The 18,652-nt window shown below is 31.6% G+C and overlaps 1 protein-coding gene across 1 annotated transcript; it reads right to left on the bottom strand.

The window, feature by feature from the left end:
- Window positions 1-5,346: 5,346 nt before the first annotated feature.
- LOC127729593 (galactose-binding lectin-like) lies at window positions 5,347-17,790 on the bottom strand. Its single transcript, XM_052237412.1, has 3 exons — window positions 17,675-17,790; window positions 9,691-10,419; window positions 5,347-8,892 (listed from the first exon to the last, which is right to left on the bottom strand). The coding sequence occupies exons 2-3, from the start codon at window positions 10,400-10,402 to the stop codon at window positions 8,747-8,749; spliced, it is 858 nt and encodes a 285-aa protein (XP_052093372.1). The 5' UTR covers window positions 10,403-10,419; window positions 17,675-17,790; the 3' UTR covers window positions 5,347-8,746.
- Window positions 17,791-18,652: the final 862 nt, after the last annotated feature.

Below are 18,652 nucleotides of genomic sequence, written 5' to 3' on the forward strand. Positions count from 1 at the left end.
GCATTCCGATATCCTTACTACATGTAAACTGCATAAATGGTGTTTAAATCCTAAACACAATTCTAAAAACATATACATTGTTTGCGCACTTTATTAACCTGTTTCATTTCGTAACATGTTTAGATTGAAGAAAGTGTTTAGGGTTGTGTTTGGGATCATGTTTAGCTTAGAAATTAGTGTTTAAGTCCTAAAAACTTTTAATTCTAAAAAACAATTCAAAGTGTTTATATTCAAGAGATGTGAACATTTAATGTGTTTACTTAGAAATGTGTGTTGATAATATCATAATTCTAAACACGAATTTTCAGGCATGTCAAATAGATTATCTCTGGAAAATAAAATTTACTTTAAGTAATGGAAAAGAAAAACGATTCCTAGTTCACAACTCAAAAATTATGTCCTTACTTTCCACATTTCAACCTATCGAATGCAGTTCTTGGCCTTTTTAATCTTCGTGCATAATTCGATAAAATTGCAATATCATTTCATCAAATATAGATTTTCCAGATATAAGAGGGCGAAAAAAGTTAGTGTAAATACTTTTTGTCTCGCCTCTACGTAATGGAGGCGTGCTGTTCCCGGTGGTGTTGGCGGCGTCAACATTTTTTTTTTCTAATTTGTGATAAGGTAATGTTTTTAAAATGGGACCACTAACGATAAGTCAGTGGATATTTGGTATGCATTTGTATAAGCATTGGCATATTTCTATTTAGATAATAAGGCCTCGCCCCCTGAACGATACATATATCTGTGTCAACACTTTATCGTTCTAGATTGACACTAGCCAGACATTTTTTTCACTGGAAGTTGAAAGGTAGCAAACACTGTGCAAAATTGATTTGTAAACACAAAATTGATAAATGCGCAGGGGATATTGAACATCGTGTCTATTTCTTTTTAAGCGTATAATTGGTTCATTTTGTATGTAAATCATCTATACGAAATTTCAGTGATATTTTGCCTGCCCAATCGAACCTATCATGAATAATTGTCGATGTTTCTACTTTGTTTTAACGTATTGTGCCATATTATCGTATTTTTTCATTAAATTATCGCATTTCTATTAGAAAAAAATCTCAGTGGTAAAGTTTTTCATAATAAAAGTATATCGCTATTCTATTAGAAAAACGTCGCATTCACATAAGAAAAATAGCATAAGTATCCAATTACAAGTGATTGTGGCGTAGAACTTAATCGATTAAGCTCAATGGCCATTCCATTTTTTGGTACATCATTGTAAAAGTATTTGGACACCTCAAAATTATAGATCGTGGAAATAAGTTTTATTTAATGCAAATGCATATTCACTCGTATAAATACAACATACTTGGGATTAAGTATTCAAAATACATGGTAAGTTGTAAATATACGTTTATGTTTTAAAAAGAATAGGCAGGTACTTACCGATGAATTTTGTTTTATTCCAACAAATGTCAACTTTCGTCTTAGAATTTACCCCACAATGCATCTCATTCACAAAAGAAAATATCGCTAATCCACATAAGAAACGGATTTCTCGATTCGCACTTTCCATAGACTGAGAATAGAAAACATCACACCCGAGGTATATGTTATAGGACAAGAGTTCCGGAAATCGTCGAATTATGTTACGAAAGAGGTTGTTAGATATCCTCTTTACGATAACAGATGCAAAACATTAAACTTCCAGGTTAGAAGACAGTGGTTGATATGAAGTGTTTTTTCGTGCCCATGATTTGATAAAGAATGTAAATTAAATATGTAAAATTCAAATGTTGAATGTTACTGTTTAGTATGTATTCTTTGCCTGAAAATTGTTATACTCCAAATTGTTTTTGTTCAATAAAAAATATTTAACTATTACCAAACATTTTGTAGTGGGAAAATATTTTATAGACTTCGGTATAAACTCCTGGCCATTACTTAAAGATGAAGATATTTCAAGTTAAAAAAGATTTATGACAGTGGCAAAATATAAGAATACCTGATAACGTCACGCCTTGCAGATTAACCTCTCGATGCAATTTGAAGCATACTAGGTATATGGATTTTACTCGTTGTTGAAGGCCGTACTATGGCATACAGGTCCTTTGTTTAAAGTTAAACGTTGCGTCATTGGCAGTCGTACACCATTTCAATATTTCAATTTTATTTTTTATGCACAACACCATATTTATATTTCTGTCCTTTCAATATTTTATTTGAAAAAGTAACAAACCACTCTGTATTCAAGGCCGTAACTAGACATCAAATAATAGTGAGGCAAGGGGTCTGGGAACCACACTGGTTCACAGCGGGTGCAGGGAAGAGTCCTGCTAGGAGGACTAGGGGGCAAATTTCCCACCTATGAAAAATAAACAACTATGTATATGGAGACAGCACACTTTGAACATGAATCATACAATTAGCATGACAAATTAGAAAAATGCCCACATTTCATTCAATGTGTAACTGTCTGAACTTTCTGTGTCCGGCAATATCAAGCATATTTTGAGAAAAAAGTCTTTCATCACGAACTGAAGATCGGTACATTGAAGAAAACATATTTCCATGCAAAATGCGTACAAATTAGATTCTAGTACTATATTTAAATTAGTTTGAATGTGTTTTTAACTCATTATACTAAGTTATAGAAGCTGAAATATTGAATTCATGGCTATGTGTAACACAAACTTTTATGGCATAGACTGACCAGTCTTACTTTACATAAGGTCTATAATAATGTACACGAAACGCGCGTATGGCCTACAAAATGTTAATCCTGTTATTTATGATGGTTATTCACATATATTCACATCTAATAACTTACATTAACCGACTGGACCTAACATAGACAGAATAGCATCTTTTTCTTTAAATAAATTTACTGGTCCTCTTTAAGATACTTACATTTGTTTCGAAACTAAATTACGTCACATATTTAAGGTGGAACCTAACACTACAGGGAGATAACTCTGTAAAAATCAGCTAAACGTTTTAATTACGTTGTATTGTTAAGGAAATATTAAGCTTCTCAATGATCAAAATTAGTGTTTGTCAAACTGCTATTTAACCAATGAAATTTTTCTAATAAAGTGGTTGGTTCAAATTTTTTGAAATTTTTATATTTTTGTCAAAATTTTATGAAAATTAAACGAGCCAAATTAATATTAGTCAAGGTGTTGGGTACCACCTTAAGTAGACAAAAACTTTGAAAACTATGTATAATGATAGAGAGTTGACAACCACTAAACTACAGGCTCCTGACTTGGTACAGGTACTTATAGAATGTGCCGAAATTAGATACTTGACTTTCTTTTCAGGCATCATAAGTTTGTTCTATTGTTATCGATTTCTGCGTTAGCTTCTTTTAAGTAAATATAAGTTTCTAAAACTACAGGTAACGACCATCTGGATGTATTTTCCAAACAAAAAACGTATCAGCTGGGAGTAAATCTCGAAGATGTCCATGGAATCACAGGTTATGCAATTCACAACACGTTTCGTGTGTTACCAGAAGAGGGTAGATACCAACTCACCATCGGAGACTACGCTGGCACAGCAGGTATGTTTTTCTTTATTTGCACAGGTTTTAACAAGAGCTATGTTTAAATCGGAGTTATTTTATACTGTATTTTAAAGTTGTTGTACACATTTCATTGACCAAAATAGACTTTAGCCATTTTTGTATTTTAAGCCGTTGTACACATTTCTTTGTGCCGAAATAGACTTTTACTATATTTATCTTAAAATTTTTGATATAACATTTTTTTTTGTTATTTGGATTAAGACATTAATTAAAATAGTATGTACTTTTTTTATCACATTATGCAATTAAATTGTCTATTTCCCTTAGCTTTCGTAAAGTTTTCCACCATTTCTTTTTATAAGTTTTTCCTCGTCTTTTGTAAAATGAGTTTCGAATTTGCAAATTTTCAGTATTAATTGAAACTGTGAGTGAGCAAACAAAAGATAACCCCAACCAACAATCCTATATATTTAATTACCCCCTATGAACATGTTATCCCGGGATTATATTCCTTTGTGCACATCCTCCTGTAAGATTCTGCAACTGTGTAAATGTTTCTTTATTATAAGTTACGTCTTATAGCTCTTCACGTGTAATTATACATTCTTGGTTTTCAGTTTTTGGGTAAGAGCGTTCTTGATAAAGGTTAATACAACAAAGCGTCGTGAAGAAGTTGTACTAAAACAACACATGGACAGACGGACAGACATATAAACAGGACTGTCAATGTGATACCTTTTGACCCCATTACTTTGTCTACCTAGGATATAATAAAATGCATGCAACTCTTACAAAATGTGATCAGTTTTTATGCTTAGATTTACTAGACTGGGTAAAAGAAATCGGTCAAAGTAAGAATTAAGATTTAAGTGATAACCAGCAAAGCCATACTAAAAAAGTCAACAAAAGGTTCATGAATCGTGCCAACTAAAACTGTACTCTTAAAAAGATATGTCAGTTAAATCAGGTACACCTTGAATTCAGTTGTATTGTTTCCTTGTAGAATTTTTTTTATAATCAAGGATAGAAAATATATAGAAATGCCATTCTGTCATGACAGCTACTAAGATTATCATTTGACCCAATTTTGTCAATATAACGGAATTATAAACAATTGTCAGACAAGTGAGAGGTCTATCAAGCTATAAACCAGGTTTAACCCACTATCTTTCTTCTGAAAATGCATGTACCAAGTCAGGAATATGGTAGCTGTTTTTCACCTCTTCCGTTGATTGATAGCGTTTAATTTTGTTGGTTTTTCAATGTTTTTATGGACTTCCCTTTTTTGAATTTGCCTTGGAGTTCATTATTTTAGTTCCACTTTTTCTCCGTTTTATATGTTTTCAAACTTATTGAAATTATTATAAGAATGGTTGTCAAGATGTATTAACAAACGTCCAATAAAACACTAGAAAAATTCTGTTTAGATATTTAAAAATGTCATGTGTGCATGTTTCTGAAATAGGAAAAAACAAAGGATATGGGTGCGAGCATCTTTTAATATGGTCTTGTTTATTATTGTTGTGCTTGAACTTGTGTTTTTATTAATTCTTGTTGTTATTCGTCTGATTGGCATTGAAGGTAAAGGTTGGGACGTTAAAAAAACTACTTCAACCCCGCAACATATTTACGTGCCTGTCGTATGTCAGTAACTTTCATAAGTATACTTTTTCCTTTTTGTGTGTGTTTTATTATTTTTTTTTTTAATGCGTACTACTTGATTTCTCGGTCGAATTGTTTGTAAATCGACATCAATATACAGTTCTTTCGAATTATTGCTCTATCTATTCATTATTTCATTTTCTAATTGATTTCATGAACGTGCCTACTGAAAAAGATATTTGTCGACAAGAGATGGATAAGCTTTTGTATATATTTAATGAATAAAATGCAAATATAAAATGTCTTTTTTGACAAATAAGTCAATGTAACATTATCACAAATAACCTTCTTGCACTAGAGTTGTCACAACTACAAATTTGATCTTGTTTATTTATCGAAAACAATTACCGTATAGCGAGTTATTTTCGCAGGTGTAAAATTTCGCGATTACGGGGCAACAAAATATACGAAAAATTTTGGCGGTTTTTGTCTTGGTGGATTCATAAACCCCTAATAAATATTTAGCGGATACTGAACTTGATGAGGTTAAAAAGTTATAAAAATTGACAAACAAGTGTCTATATTGTTATGGTTAAATGATTTTGTTTACCTGAATGACGTCTTATTTATTGAATATATTCTGATACATCAAATCAATAGAATACCGGTAACTTGAATAGTTGTCACAGGTATACAAACTTTTTGAAAATTTTACAGTTGATTGGTTACGATATTGACCGGACATTTGATGTACTTACTAAAAGAGAGGAGAAAGATACCAAGGGGACATTCAAACTCATAATTTGGAACTATACTGACAACGCCATGGCTAAAAATGAAAAATACCAACAGACAAACAATAGTACACAAAACACAACATAGAAAACTAAAGACTGATCAACACGACCCCAACCAAAAACTGGGGTGATATCATGTGCTAAGAAATGGTAAGCAGATCCTGCTCCACATGTGGTAACCGTCGTTTTGCTCATGTTAGTACAAACCCGGAATTAAGTCTAATTCGGTAGGTCACATTCGGGAAAAGGGGACGGGATTGTAGTTTTTTATGATCATATCCATTATCATCTGTGAAACGGATATTCCGTAATGATCAACCAACTCGTGATGGCGAAGTAATTAGGGTATAAAATTATCAAGAGTAACTTACAACTCTTATACAATTTGGCACTAATTAATAAAGGTAATAACCTGATAAAGTACCTTACAGTCTTATTTTGTTTGACACTAATTAATAAGGGTATACACACCTAGCAGTCATTTTATGAAATGCATGTATGTACAATGCGCTTTGGCATTTATATTGTTAAAACTAACATATACCGTTATTGACTTGCCGACTTCAAAAGAAACACATCGTTTACAAAACGTTTTAGCTATTAGAAAGAACATATGCATAAATTTTTGCGAAATTTATTTTCGCGACTTTCATTTATCCGCCAATATAAGCGAAGATAAACCGCTATACGGTAACATAATTTTAAAAAAGATGTCATTTCAGGAGCCAAATAATGGCTTTTATCATATCTTATCACTACTCCTAATGCTATTTCAATGATCAAAGTATTTATTCTTACAGTAAAATCTAAATCATACTCATATATGATCTGATCATTACATCAAATTAAACAACCAAACACCATACGGTTACCTTAAATAATTACCAAATATAAAAATAAGGCCACCAAACTATTAGACTGGTATTGTTGATGAGATATTCCTTTTACGATGGAAAAAAGTATCAAATCAATAGCTTATGAATTTTGATATTTAGTATTGAGAGCATTATAAGCATATATAAAATATCACATGCGAAATACATGTGTACCTGGTCAACATTGCAAAGCATTAGTAAGAAAACACGTAAATAAAATATATTTTAAAATATTTTAAAAAAAATACATTAACCAATAACTATAATCCAGGTCATATCATGCATTTGCTGCTCCATGAAATTTTATATAAATGTAATATATAATATTTTTAATACTTATCTCTACAAAGATAAACGAATCATTATGATTGGAGTGTATGTTTTAAAGAATCAGTATAACAGCATTTTGGTCACACCAAATTTCCTCAATATGAGAGTTAATTGCTGACATTTCCGGCATTTATAAACATTGATAAGAAGTAGATAATAATATAGTTACTAACATGAGTAACATGACGGGATCTGCTTACCCTTCCGGAGCACCTGAGGTCACCCCTAGTTTTTGGTGAGGTTCGTGTTGCTCAGTCTTTAGTTTTCTATTATGTGTTGAGTGTTGTGTACTGTTGTATATCTGTTGGTTTTTTTTTATATTTTTAACTATGACGTTGTTTGTTTATTTTTTAGGAGTTTTGAATGTCCCTTTAGTATCTATCGCCTCTTTTTTTTTTAATGTGTTAAACATAACAACTTGGAAAAAAAACGTATGAAGAAAGGCATTTAAATGGTTTATAGTTAAGAAACAAATGAATTTTAGCATGTAAAATGAAATATATTTGAGTTTTCAATTTATAAAATTCTCATTCGCATCCTTAACCTCTCGGCCACTGCCTATTTACTTCGTATTAGCATTAATGTATACTCAAATTCTGAATAATTTATGGAAAGAGTTTTAACTTTTTCGTTTGTGTTTTAATATTTTTTTCAACATACAATTTAAAAATAATAATTTTTCAATTAGTTCGATTTCAAGATTTGATGAATCTGATTTTTAAATCGGAGCATTTATTATCCAAATTATCAGAACATAATGAAAGAGCGATGTCAGTGCAATGAAAAATTCAAAATAATTTTGACTTGTTGATAATGACCATTCTCTTCCATCTTTATGTTGATATTGATAAAAGAAGTATAATTTTCCATATGTAGTTGTCTTTTCTTTTGATAAGCTGCGTTGTGCAACACATTTTACTCGTTAGTTTGGGTAATTACTTCTTCTTAAGTTCAGCGACAATCCAGCGTTTAAAGGTCAAATGGCAGTTGTACAGGATAGATTGTATGTAAAATTGAAATGTATCCTCAGTAAAAAATTTCGTTTCTTCCCTGCTTTGAATAGTACCGTCGTTTAAATATATATAATATAGATATTGTCTAAAATATATGTAGTTTAAATTTTCACCTACTGTGCATTCTGAAATATAAAACAAGACGAATTTTCGAGCATCAAAACATGATAACATTATCACCCAATCACAGGAAAAACCGTTGAAAAACCATGAAAACGTTGTATATAAGGATCGAATACAATTACAATTTGACGTAGAAACCTCCAGATCAACCAACAAAAATTATAGAGGTTTTATTTTTTTTTTTTCAGTTTGATTAAAACGTTTATGCAACGGTCGTTGTTACGAATATTTAAGATCGTAATAGAAAAAAAAGTACAGTTCACAAAGAAAATATATAAGTCAAAATGTGTACAGTAACAACCATAAATAAGTACAAAAATGAATATTTGATAACGTATACAAAACCAGTTAATATTTCAGATAATTAATGTGCTTCCTCTATATAAATTGATCGATGTCAAATGGCAAAGTTTATATCAATATATATTCCAAGAGATATTGAAGTAGATACTATCAAAGTGAATAAAATATAATATAAAGCAAGTTTAAATGTAAGCGTGAAAATTGTAAACTATCTGATCAAAATCCAATTGCAGCAATGTCGTCAGGAACATCAGTTGGACTTCGAGTGTCTGCAAGCAAGTTGCTGTAAAATTTGGCTCTGTGATTTAGCTGCTCACATGTAAAAACAAATTGCCAAGTAACCACAGATTCTCCTGGGTTAACTGAAACGTAAAGATATTGTTTAATTGTCAGACTAACTACCAAACTAGGAAATGAGTAATTATATGAAAAAGTTCCATGAACAAACATGTGATTACATTATGAAAAATTCCGAAAATATGTGAGACACAGATTTTGGTAAAATTTTGGTTGAACAAACGATAAAAATAATATAATATTAACTTTTATTTTTTTTTTGGAAATATTACTGATTGAATTCTTTCAACATAGGTGAACATTTTTATAGAAAGCACGAATCATCGTCGTTAAATTTTCTTAAATTGTCTCTTGATAAGGTGGCATAATAAAAAGGTCATCGAATTTGTTTTTACGGTATGCATCATTCAAAGTGGTACCAACTAGGTAATACATTGATTACTACACATAAAACTCGTAAATCGAAAATAAACTGTTTACTATATTTTTTTTTTTTTTGGTTTATTGTTTTTTACATAAATCTTCTTTACATTTGTTATTTCAGATCCTTGTATAGCTTGCTATGTGGTATGGGTTTTGCTCATTGTTATGGCAGTGCGGTGAACTATAATTACTATCTTCTACGTCATTTGCAATCATACCACATTTTCTTATCCTTATATTGACAAAAGCAAGACAAAAAACAAAAAAGACTAATGGCAAACAACAATCTACAAACACAACATAGGAAACTAAAGACTGAGAAACAAAAAAAAAACACAAAAACATGGGGTGAGGTTATGTGCTCATGATCCGTCACGTATTTGCTATGCTATTTTTTTGTTATGCAAAAGCCATGTGAAATCAATAAATGAGAAAACAACCTGTTATCTCTCGTTTAACTGTTGTCTCCTCCGACCATGTTGAAGCAGATGATCTTTCAAACATAGATGATAAGGATGCTGACGCGGATGCAGACCCAATACCAGCTGATACACTTGCTGTTGTTTCCCACTTAAACGAAAACGAATAAGTTGTACTCTCAGTTTTTGACTTCCCAACCTTGTATTGGAAGGTTTGTTTGTGTACCGCTGCCGGATTCATTACCATATTGATAATTTTCCACTTTCCACGTAAGGTTGGTGCACCATAAACTAGAGCTTCTTCGCTGGTATTGTTTGGAGATACACATTCGAACTTCATTTGATAGTGTTGATCTTGATGAAGGCAAACCTGCGTGTTATTTTCAGGCTTGTGGCTTCCACCTTTCGGATGTACAAACTTTCCTCCTATGTGCATTATGGCATCATTTGCACTATCGATACAGAAAAGGGCGCCTCCATGACGGTCCTCGTGTAGGACAAGATCCGCATTGTTTCTTGGGTTAAAATCGCCGCCATACGGATGTATTACTTTACCACTTGCTACGTGTCGTATGTATCCCCAATGATCATCTTCAACATCAAAGGTGAAATGGGTTTGGTCATCTGTTCCTTCGCATAAAACTAATTTCTGGTCGTTTCCTGGATTCTTTCTGCCGTTTGAATGATGTAAATATTTACCACCAGACTTGTGCTTTATGACAAACGTTGCCATTATCTAAACGCTATAACCTGCAGTAAATAATAAATGACTTTCATTGAAGAATCTTATGATACTTTTGAATTTAGATTTAATGCGACTGGAAAAAGTATAACAGAAATTTATAACGGAATAAAAGAATAATCACTGAGACAACACCACTATCAAAACAAACTTATTTCTGAAGGTAAACATACGGGTAATTGACTTTAGACAGATACGTGACGATTTTGTATCTTAAACCTCCTGGTAAAAATTACATAAAATACTATACAAGACATATACAAAAACACTTAATCTAAGAAAACGGATCGACAGATGTCGTAGTATGAACAAAACAGTAGTTTACAAATTACTTAATAAAACATAACAAAAATATAACAGGAATAACAAAATGATACTAAACAGTACATAGACTACGTCAACCACGGAGACTTGAGTCCTCCGAAAAAAAGCCAGACATTCAAACAGAATAAAATTACAGCAAAAGAATACGGTTAATATAGACTGAATTTGTATAAGCGTAAGATGTGGTGGGATTAAAATATTGTTACGTGCGTACAAACTTCCCCTTTAACTCTCTCGGTTGTATGTCTCAATACACAATAAACTAAACCTACACATTGTAAGGTGCCAACATAATAACCACTAGTTTAAACAAAGAAATTAAACACTTAAATGTTGGATTGATACTCGCAAGAAGCAACACTCCGAACAGGTCTCTTCATAACATTTAACTTCATTTGTAAGAATTATACAACAATAATTAAATTTTAGATGTAGCACGTCTTCTGATTGTCTGAAAGTTTTTTGTCAATCAGCTCATATACATAATTTTGTCATATGACGGTGACGTCATCAAAATCTTTTCATGATTTACTCCTTAAAATGGAATTTTGAGGTAAATCATAAGGAATGTTTTTTTCTGTCTATTTGAAATAACCTCAAAAATATGGTAAACACTTTTAAATAAGCCGCTACGCGGGTTATGCAGTTTGCACCACATTTTTGAGGCAAAAATAAATATTACAGTCATTCCATAAATGTATACAATGTCAAAATTCATCACATAAGTTGTCAAAGTGACTGAAAGTAAGTTCACATAGCTCAATCTCCTGTATTTGATCATGTTGGGGGAGGGAACTGTAGTTTATGGGATATTTTGTAGCAACTTCATAAGCACTATCTTGTTTAGTGCCCCCAGACAAACTGTAGCAAATTTCAAAGCAAAAAAACAAAAAAATCATTTTTTATTTATTATTATTATTTATTATTTTGCTTACTATTATAAATCAGTGAATTGATGTTCACACAAAAGATATATCAGACGCAATGATTAACGAACAATAGCATTAATATGACTTTTATCCATAAGCCTTTTCAGCAAAACAAAATAAGATTTGAAAGACAATATCTGAACGTGTTCGTTTCATAAATAGTAATCCTTAAAAAGATTGGTGTGAAATATCACTAATATGAAAAATTCTAAAAAAAGAACTAATATTTTCACAATAAATCTCTATATTTGTGTTACAATTTTGAGTAAATTATGACGAAAATTGAATAAACTAAAAACAGTGATCGTTTCCGTTTCGTTTCCTTTACTCCATTAGTGTAGAGTAGTAAATATATATATAAATATAGCACAAACAACATTTTCAAAAAGACCAAAAAAGTAAAAAAGTATAGTTAAACAAAACGCATTTGACTAGCAGGTCGAACAACGGATGTTCTTAAACCCTACTGACTACCATTGGCGATTGCCAAATAAACGGATCACCAGATGTAACAAAATGGATCTTATCTATTAATTTAATACCAAACAGAAAACAATAAACTTGCGGAAAAAATGGTAAACCGTAAACAGAAGGTGCACAAATTAGTGCACCATATCCGGATTTCGACAATTAATGTCTCTCCAGTGATGAGTGATGTTAGGAATCGGAACGGTATTTGGAAGGCCATATAATTTACCTCAATTTAGGATAGACTCTTGAATTTTGAAAGAGTCGTAATAGGATGAACGGGTCATATAAACCCGTAGGCAAATATGATACAAGCCCAAACGAAAAAATATATAAACAAGTCTTAATTGAAAACAACGTTCAAACCTATGATTGCTTTGGATAAACACCTCAATTGTTGTACGTGTGCATGCAAAAGAAATTCCTTGGCAGAGGGGTCTAAATACAGCACGAACAACATTTTCCAAAAGACCAAAAAAGTGAAAAAGTATATTTTTAACAAAACGCATTTGACTAACAGGTCGAACAACGGATGTGCTTAAACCCTGCTGACTGCCATTGGCGATTGCCAAATTAATGGATCACCAGATGTAACAAAATGGATCTAAACTATTAATTTAATATTAAACAGAAAACAATGAACTTGCGGAAAAGATGGTATACCGCAAACAAAAGGTGAAAAAATTTGTACACCATTTCCGGATTTCGACAATTAATGTCTCTTCAGTGATGATTGGAATCGAAACGGTATTTGGAAGGCCATATAATTTACCTCAATTTAGGATAGACTCTTGAATTTTTAAGAGTCGTAATAGGATGAACGGATCATATAAACCCGAAGGCAAATATATTACAAGCCCAAATGAAAAAATATAAACAAGTCTAAATTGAAAATAACGTTCAAACCTATGATTGCTTTGGATAAAAACCGCAATTTTTATACGTGTGCATGCAAAACAAATTTATTGGTAGAGGGGTCTAAATACAGCACAAACAACATTTAAATCCAGGCGAGGGAAAAACAAAAAATGGCTTTCGCAAATTTGCAGATTTAACATTGTTGTGCTGATATTTGGGGTAATTATGAATATAATATGTGTTTTCAGCCGTGTATCACCTTTACTGGTGGTCCATTGGATGGATCTCTCGTAGAGTTGTCACTTGTTTACACGTACTTATATATTGAAATGTTATAGATTTTCTATATATATATATATATATATTTGTAGTCACAACCTAATAATCTGTACTATTCTGAAAAACAACCTTGAAGCAAACTATTTAAAATCTCAAATATTTTCCCTGAGAGTGATGGCTTGGTAAATGCGAACAAATTGGCTTCATCTACGCATAGATTGCTTCTTATAGACAAAAGATGTCCTAAGTTGTATCTTTTATTTGCATTTGAAAGGAAAACAAATGACTTCAACAATTCCAAAGTCTAGATAAAGAAGAAGGGAAGCAATTTGTTATCATATAGCGTATAGTTGTAAAAATAAATTGTTTAGTTTCAGTGCATTTTACATAAATAAAAGTACCTTCTTTAATAACTATTGTGCAAAAGAACTCTGTCGTAAATGAACGCATCATTGACGCAGATGTTAACGCACGTATGCGTAAGAAAAAGAACACCTGTTTGACCGGTGAAAAATATACTATTCAACTATAATGTTGCTGACTTTATGTCAGGGTAAACATCTAATACAATTCGCTTAAAATTTACAAGTTAACATACGATTAATGAATTGTAAAACAGTGATTAATAACGCCACGTGTGGAGCCGGATCTGCTCTCCTTCATGAGGACCTGAGATCAACCTCAGTTTTTATTGGGGTTCTTGTTGCTCAGTCGTTGATTTTCTTATATGGTGTTTTATAGACTGATGTTTATCTTCACGTAATTGTTCGGTTTTTTATTAGGATTCTGTCAGTCTCTAGAGAGTCTTGATTTTCCCTTTGGTAGATTCTGCCTCTCTTTAAAAACAGTTATAACTAGATTTGTAATTGCGAGCAATAACATATTACACCCTCGTCCCCCAATTGCGAGAGTAACGAAAATTCAAAAGTCAAACAGCGCACATGCCATTTAAGATTTTTGTAACAAGTTTTAAGCATTTTGAAATTTTGGACATTTTTGCTGTTTGCATGGTAATGGCGGTTATTTTGGAAAATTCAGAAGTCAAATGGAAAGTCTACACATGCCAATTAACATTTGTGTAAAGTTTCAGTAAGTATATAAGTATATAAGCGGGACAAAAAAGTGGAAGACAAATAAAAATAACTAGAATTGTCATTGCGAGCAAAAGCAGATGTCACCCTGGTCCGCCAATTGCCTCTAAACGGCAGACATTTTGAATTTTTTTAACATTGAACGCACAAATATGCATCTCAATAGATCTATGCTTTTTTTTCAAATTTTCAGAAAGTTTAAAGCATTTTAAAAATTTTCTCATTTGTACTGTTTCCATGGCAACGGCGGTCATTTTGAAAAATTCCAAAGAGGGATAGCATATTTTCACTTGTCAAGGAACATTTTCACAAAGTTTCATTCAATTTGGAAGACATTCCGATTTTTCACATTCTTTCTGTTTCCATGACAACGGCGCCCATCTTGGAAATGCCAACTTCCGATTGCACAACTGAATATGGGGGTTAACATTATTGATAAGTTCCATTATGTTTGGTCCATACATTCCCGAGAAATAGTCTGGACAAAAAAGTGTGGAATAATAATATTAATAAAAATAAAAAGTATATATAAAAAAAAGAATGGAACAATAACAATATATCACCCGACCTCCGTCAGGGTGACATTAAAACTAGAATTGGCATTGCAAGCTATAGCAGCCATTTCAGAAATTTTAAACAGTGAATGCACATATATGCATGGCTATACATCTTTCTCAAAATTTTCAGAATATTTTGAGCATTTTGAAATTTTTACACAAATTTTTGAAGTTTCCATGGCAACGGCGACCATTTTGGAAATTCCAAAGTCAAAAGTCTCATTTATACTTGCCGGTTAACATTCATATTAAGTTTCATTAAGTTTGGAGCATTTTTTATGTTTCCATAGTTACGGTGACCATTTCCAAAATTTTAATAGCAGATGATGCCACATTGGTACATAAAAGGGATCATACCATTAAAGTTTCACTGGGTTTGACCTACCATTTCAATAGAGGAAATGCTACTGAAAGGATTTTAGAAATGTTTTTAGAGCATTTTTAGAGCATTTTGACCTTTTTTTCATTGTTTCCATAGTAACGGCAGCAATTTTAAAAATTCCAAAGCCAAATGCCACATCTAGTATTGTGTGATGGTTGATTCCTATATTTTTTCTTCCCAAAAGGATTAGGCGATATAGATTATTGGAGTAAAAACATTCAGACAATTGGGTCGTTTACAGTTTCTGTTGTAAATGAAAATTGAGTTAGCTCATTGTGTGATCTTACTAGTATGCCAGTAATAGCTGTTAAGGAAGTTTTTTTACATTGCATTCTTAGTATTTGTATGAGTTATTTTTCTTTACCTAGAACAATTAACTAGTAAATTGATGTGTTTTTTTTTTTGTTTTTTGTTTTTTGTTTTTCTAAAAGGTTAGTCTATAAGAATTCTGAAAGAATATATAAACAGGACAGCATAAATTATAACAATACTAGACTACAACAGACCATACTGGTAGACCAAACGTCATAAAAGTAAAAAAAAAATCCTGAAAAATTTAAACTGCCCTTGCAGATACAGGAGAGACTGGGTGGACTTTGCAAAAATGAGAATAATGGGCAAAAATTAAGAAAAATGAAACAAAAAATAAAGGCTGGAGAGAAAAGGACAAACAAATGAGGAATATAGAATACTGGTGTGCTATAATATAAATAGGTTCGATTGTTGGTTGCTTGCTTAACGTCCAGTGGTAGATATTTCATGCATGTTCAGGACGAAAAGAAATTAACAATAAATACAATAGGGAGGTCATGTAATAGAGGCCGTAGGGAATACAGGTCGTATAAATTATGACTGCCACTAGAAAATGAGGGTAAATTGGATAGGAGAAGAAATTTAGCCTTACAACATGCCACCTGCGGACCCCTCACTTAGACTGCAGATAGCGTGGCACTCTCTCTACACGAGGAATCGAATTTAACATCCCCATTCTGACCTGACGTGGCTGCGTACTTCCTTAACATCCCTTAAAAAAAGAGCTGACGCCACTTTCGCAAGGGTTTTACTGCCGGTCGGAAGAAGACCAAGAGTGACCATATGTTTATTCCCCAGTCACCATTAGGGGTATAAAAAGTAGAAATAATGGTGTGTTATAATATAAAGAATATAGAATTATGGCGTCTATGATTATAAAGAATAGAGAATAGTGGTGTGCTATGATATGAAAAAAGAATAGAGAATAATGGTGTGCTTTAATATAAGGAATGGAGAATAATTGAGTTCTATAATACAAAGAATAGAATATTTCACGTTCTATAGTGGAAAAGTTGGACTGATCATACCTGTGGATTTATCAATTCAGTTTTTTGTTCTTCAAAAAAATGTACATGTACAAAATTGATAAGTCAAAAATAGCAATAAATTTTATCAGGTAGGCTCGGGACAAAACCAAATGTAATTAGACTTGTATAAATTTGTAGAACAGCAAAACCCACGTCATCTTTTAAGAAGTATTATGTTATTTATATATGCTTAAGTTACTTTCGATCCTCTTTTGGTTTTATCATCTCTTTTACGTTTATATAAGTTTTAAGACTTTTGAATATATCGGCCTCAGGCATAACTAAATAGACATTGATTATTGTCAAAATGCACATCTGGTGTAGTTAAAATGAAACACTTGATGTTACCATAAACTGAAAACTTACAGTAAATAATAAAAATAAAATATGCGGACATTTAAATCAAATCGTATTATGCTAGAAATCTTCAGTCTGTTAATTTCATACAGTAAAGATATTTTTCCATTTTGCCAATGTTTTTTAAAATCCAATCTTAAATGCTGTTACAAAATTTAAGAAATTATTTTAAATTAAGGAAAATATCTCCTTCATGCCAAAACCTCTGATTCCTTGCCCGGCTTTGGCTAAACTTGTTTGTCCTTTTTGGATTATAGCTCTTCATCATTTTAATAAGCTTTGAATTTTCAAATATTTAGACCTCGAGCATCACTGAAGAGACATTTATTGTCCAAATGCGCATCTGGTGCAGAAAAATTGGTACCGTTAATGTTATTAAACTTTCGTAGAAAAGATAGACGTAAACATTTTATAATTAATACATATTTGTTCAAATAAGTTTTTCAAATAAACATAATTATTTACATTTCAATTGTAATGCGATTAAATAACACGATCTTTAAAGTATTGCTTTTATATTATTAATATCTTCAAATTCCTCTTAAATATCTTGTTTAGATTTAGAATTTATAAATCTTATAGATTAAACAAACATTTATTTTGTCCGTCTGAATGTTTCTGAATAGGATTTGTATTTGCTATATTTAGTTAATTCAAAAAAAAGACATTCATACTTACCAAGAACTGTATAAGTAGGCAAGTTATTAAGTGACTACTTCGCCGTAAATGATAACTTGTATCTAAATATATTTCAGTTCCACTTTATTTTGAGAAGGACAGATCCAGTGTGATTATTTTGTTTATGAGTTATGGTATTTATACCTAGCTTGTTTTTTGAGAAACATTTCTTAAGAAAGCAAAACAAAAATTGATCAATCAAATTTGATGGAAAGAGTCGTGTTATTTGTCACCGCCTTAATCGATAAAGTATTTAAGTAGGTGTTATGTAATTTCTCAGCTGGAAATCAATAAACAACATATTCATATTGATATGTTTTTAATTAAGGGTATACAAATCATACAATGTATTGAAGCTGATACATGTTGTTTAGATTTAAAGTAAAATATCTTAACAAATTAGAGGCCCTAGTAGTTAAACGTGAAAGGTACAGTATAAATTATTTTACAGACACTTTTGCTCGCTCTTTTTTATATACCTCGAACAAATAGTGTCATTTCACCCAACTCCATTGTATCGACAAAACTGTACTCCATTCATGTAACCTTCAATTAGGTTTATTCTTTCCAGTAAAATTTTAATGTCTATAAATCGATAAATTGCCTCCTTTACACATTTAGGCAATCACAATGTGTTTCTATATTGATGCATATTCCTTTGTAAATTTTCAACCACAAGGTGCAATTACCAGAAATTTGTAAGATACCTAGCAAACTTAAAACAAATACAACAATTATCTTTTATATTAAATGAGAAACGAACACTTTTATACTCACCCGGCAAATAATTTTACATTTTTGGGAAAATATGGAAATTACATAAACAGTCTATTTTTCACAATCAAACGAAAACATTTTATTGCTTGCCAAACAGGAAGATATTTAGGACTTTTTCATCACACGAGCATTGTTCGAAATTCCTTAATGAAGAATTTTCCTTTCGAAACTATTGCAGACTATTAAGCGTTTTCTTTCCCA

Source organism: Mytilus californianus, unplaced genomic scaffold (genome assembly GCF_021869535.1).
Source record: "Mytilus californianus isolate M0D057914Y unplaced genomic scaffold, xbMytCali1.0.p SCAF_2, whole genome shotgun sequence".
Taxonomy (NCBI): Eukaryota; Metazoa; Mollusca; class Bivalvia; order Mytilida; family Mytilidae; genus Mytilus; species Mytilus californianus.

Bases quoted from the DNA above. Each gene is read 5' to 3' on its own strand.
- LOC127729593 (XM_052237412.1), bottom strand. From the start codon at position 10,402: ATGGCAACGTTTGTCATAAAGCACAAGTCTGGTGGTAAATATTTACAT. The intron at 8,893-9,690 runs GTTGTTTTCTCA...TTTACGTTTCAG, and splicing joins AGTTAAACGAGAGATAACAG to TTAACCCAGGAGAATCTGTG.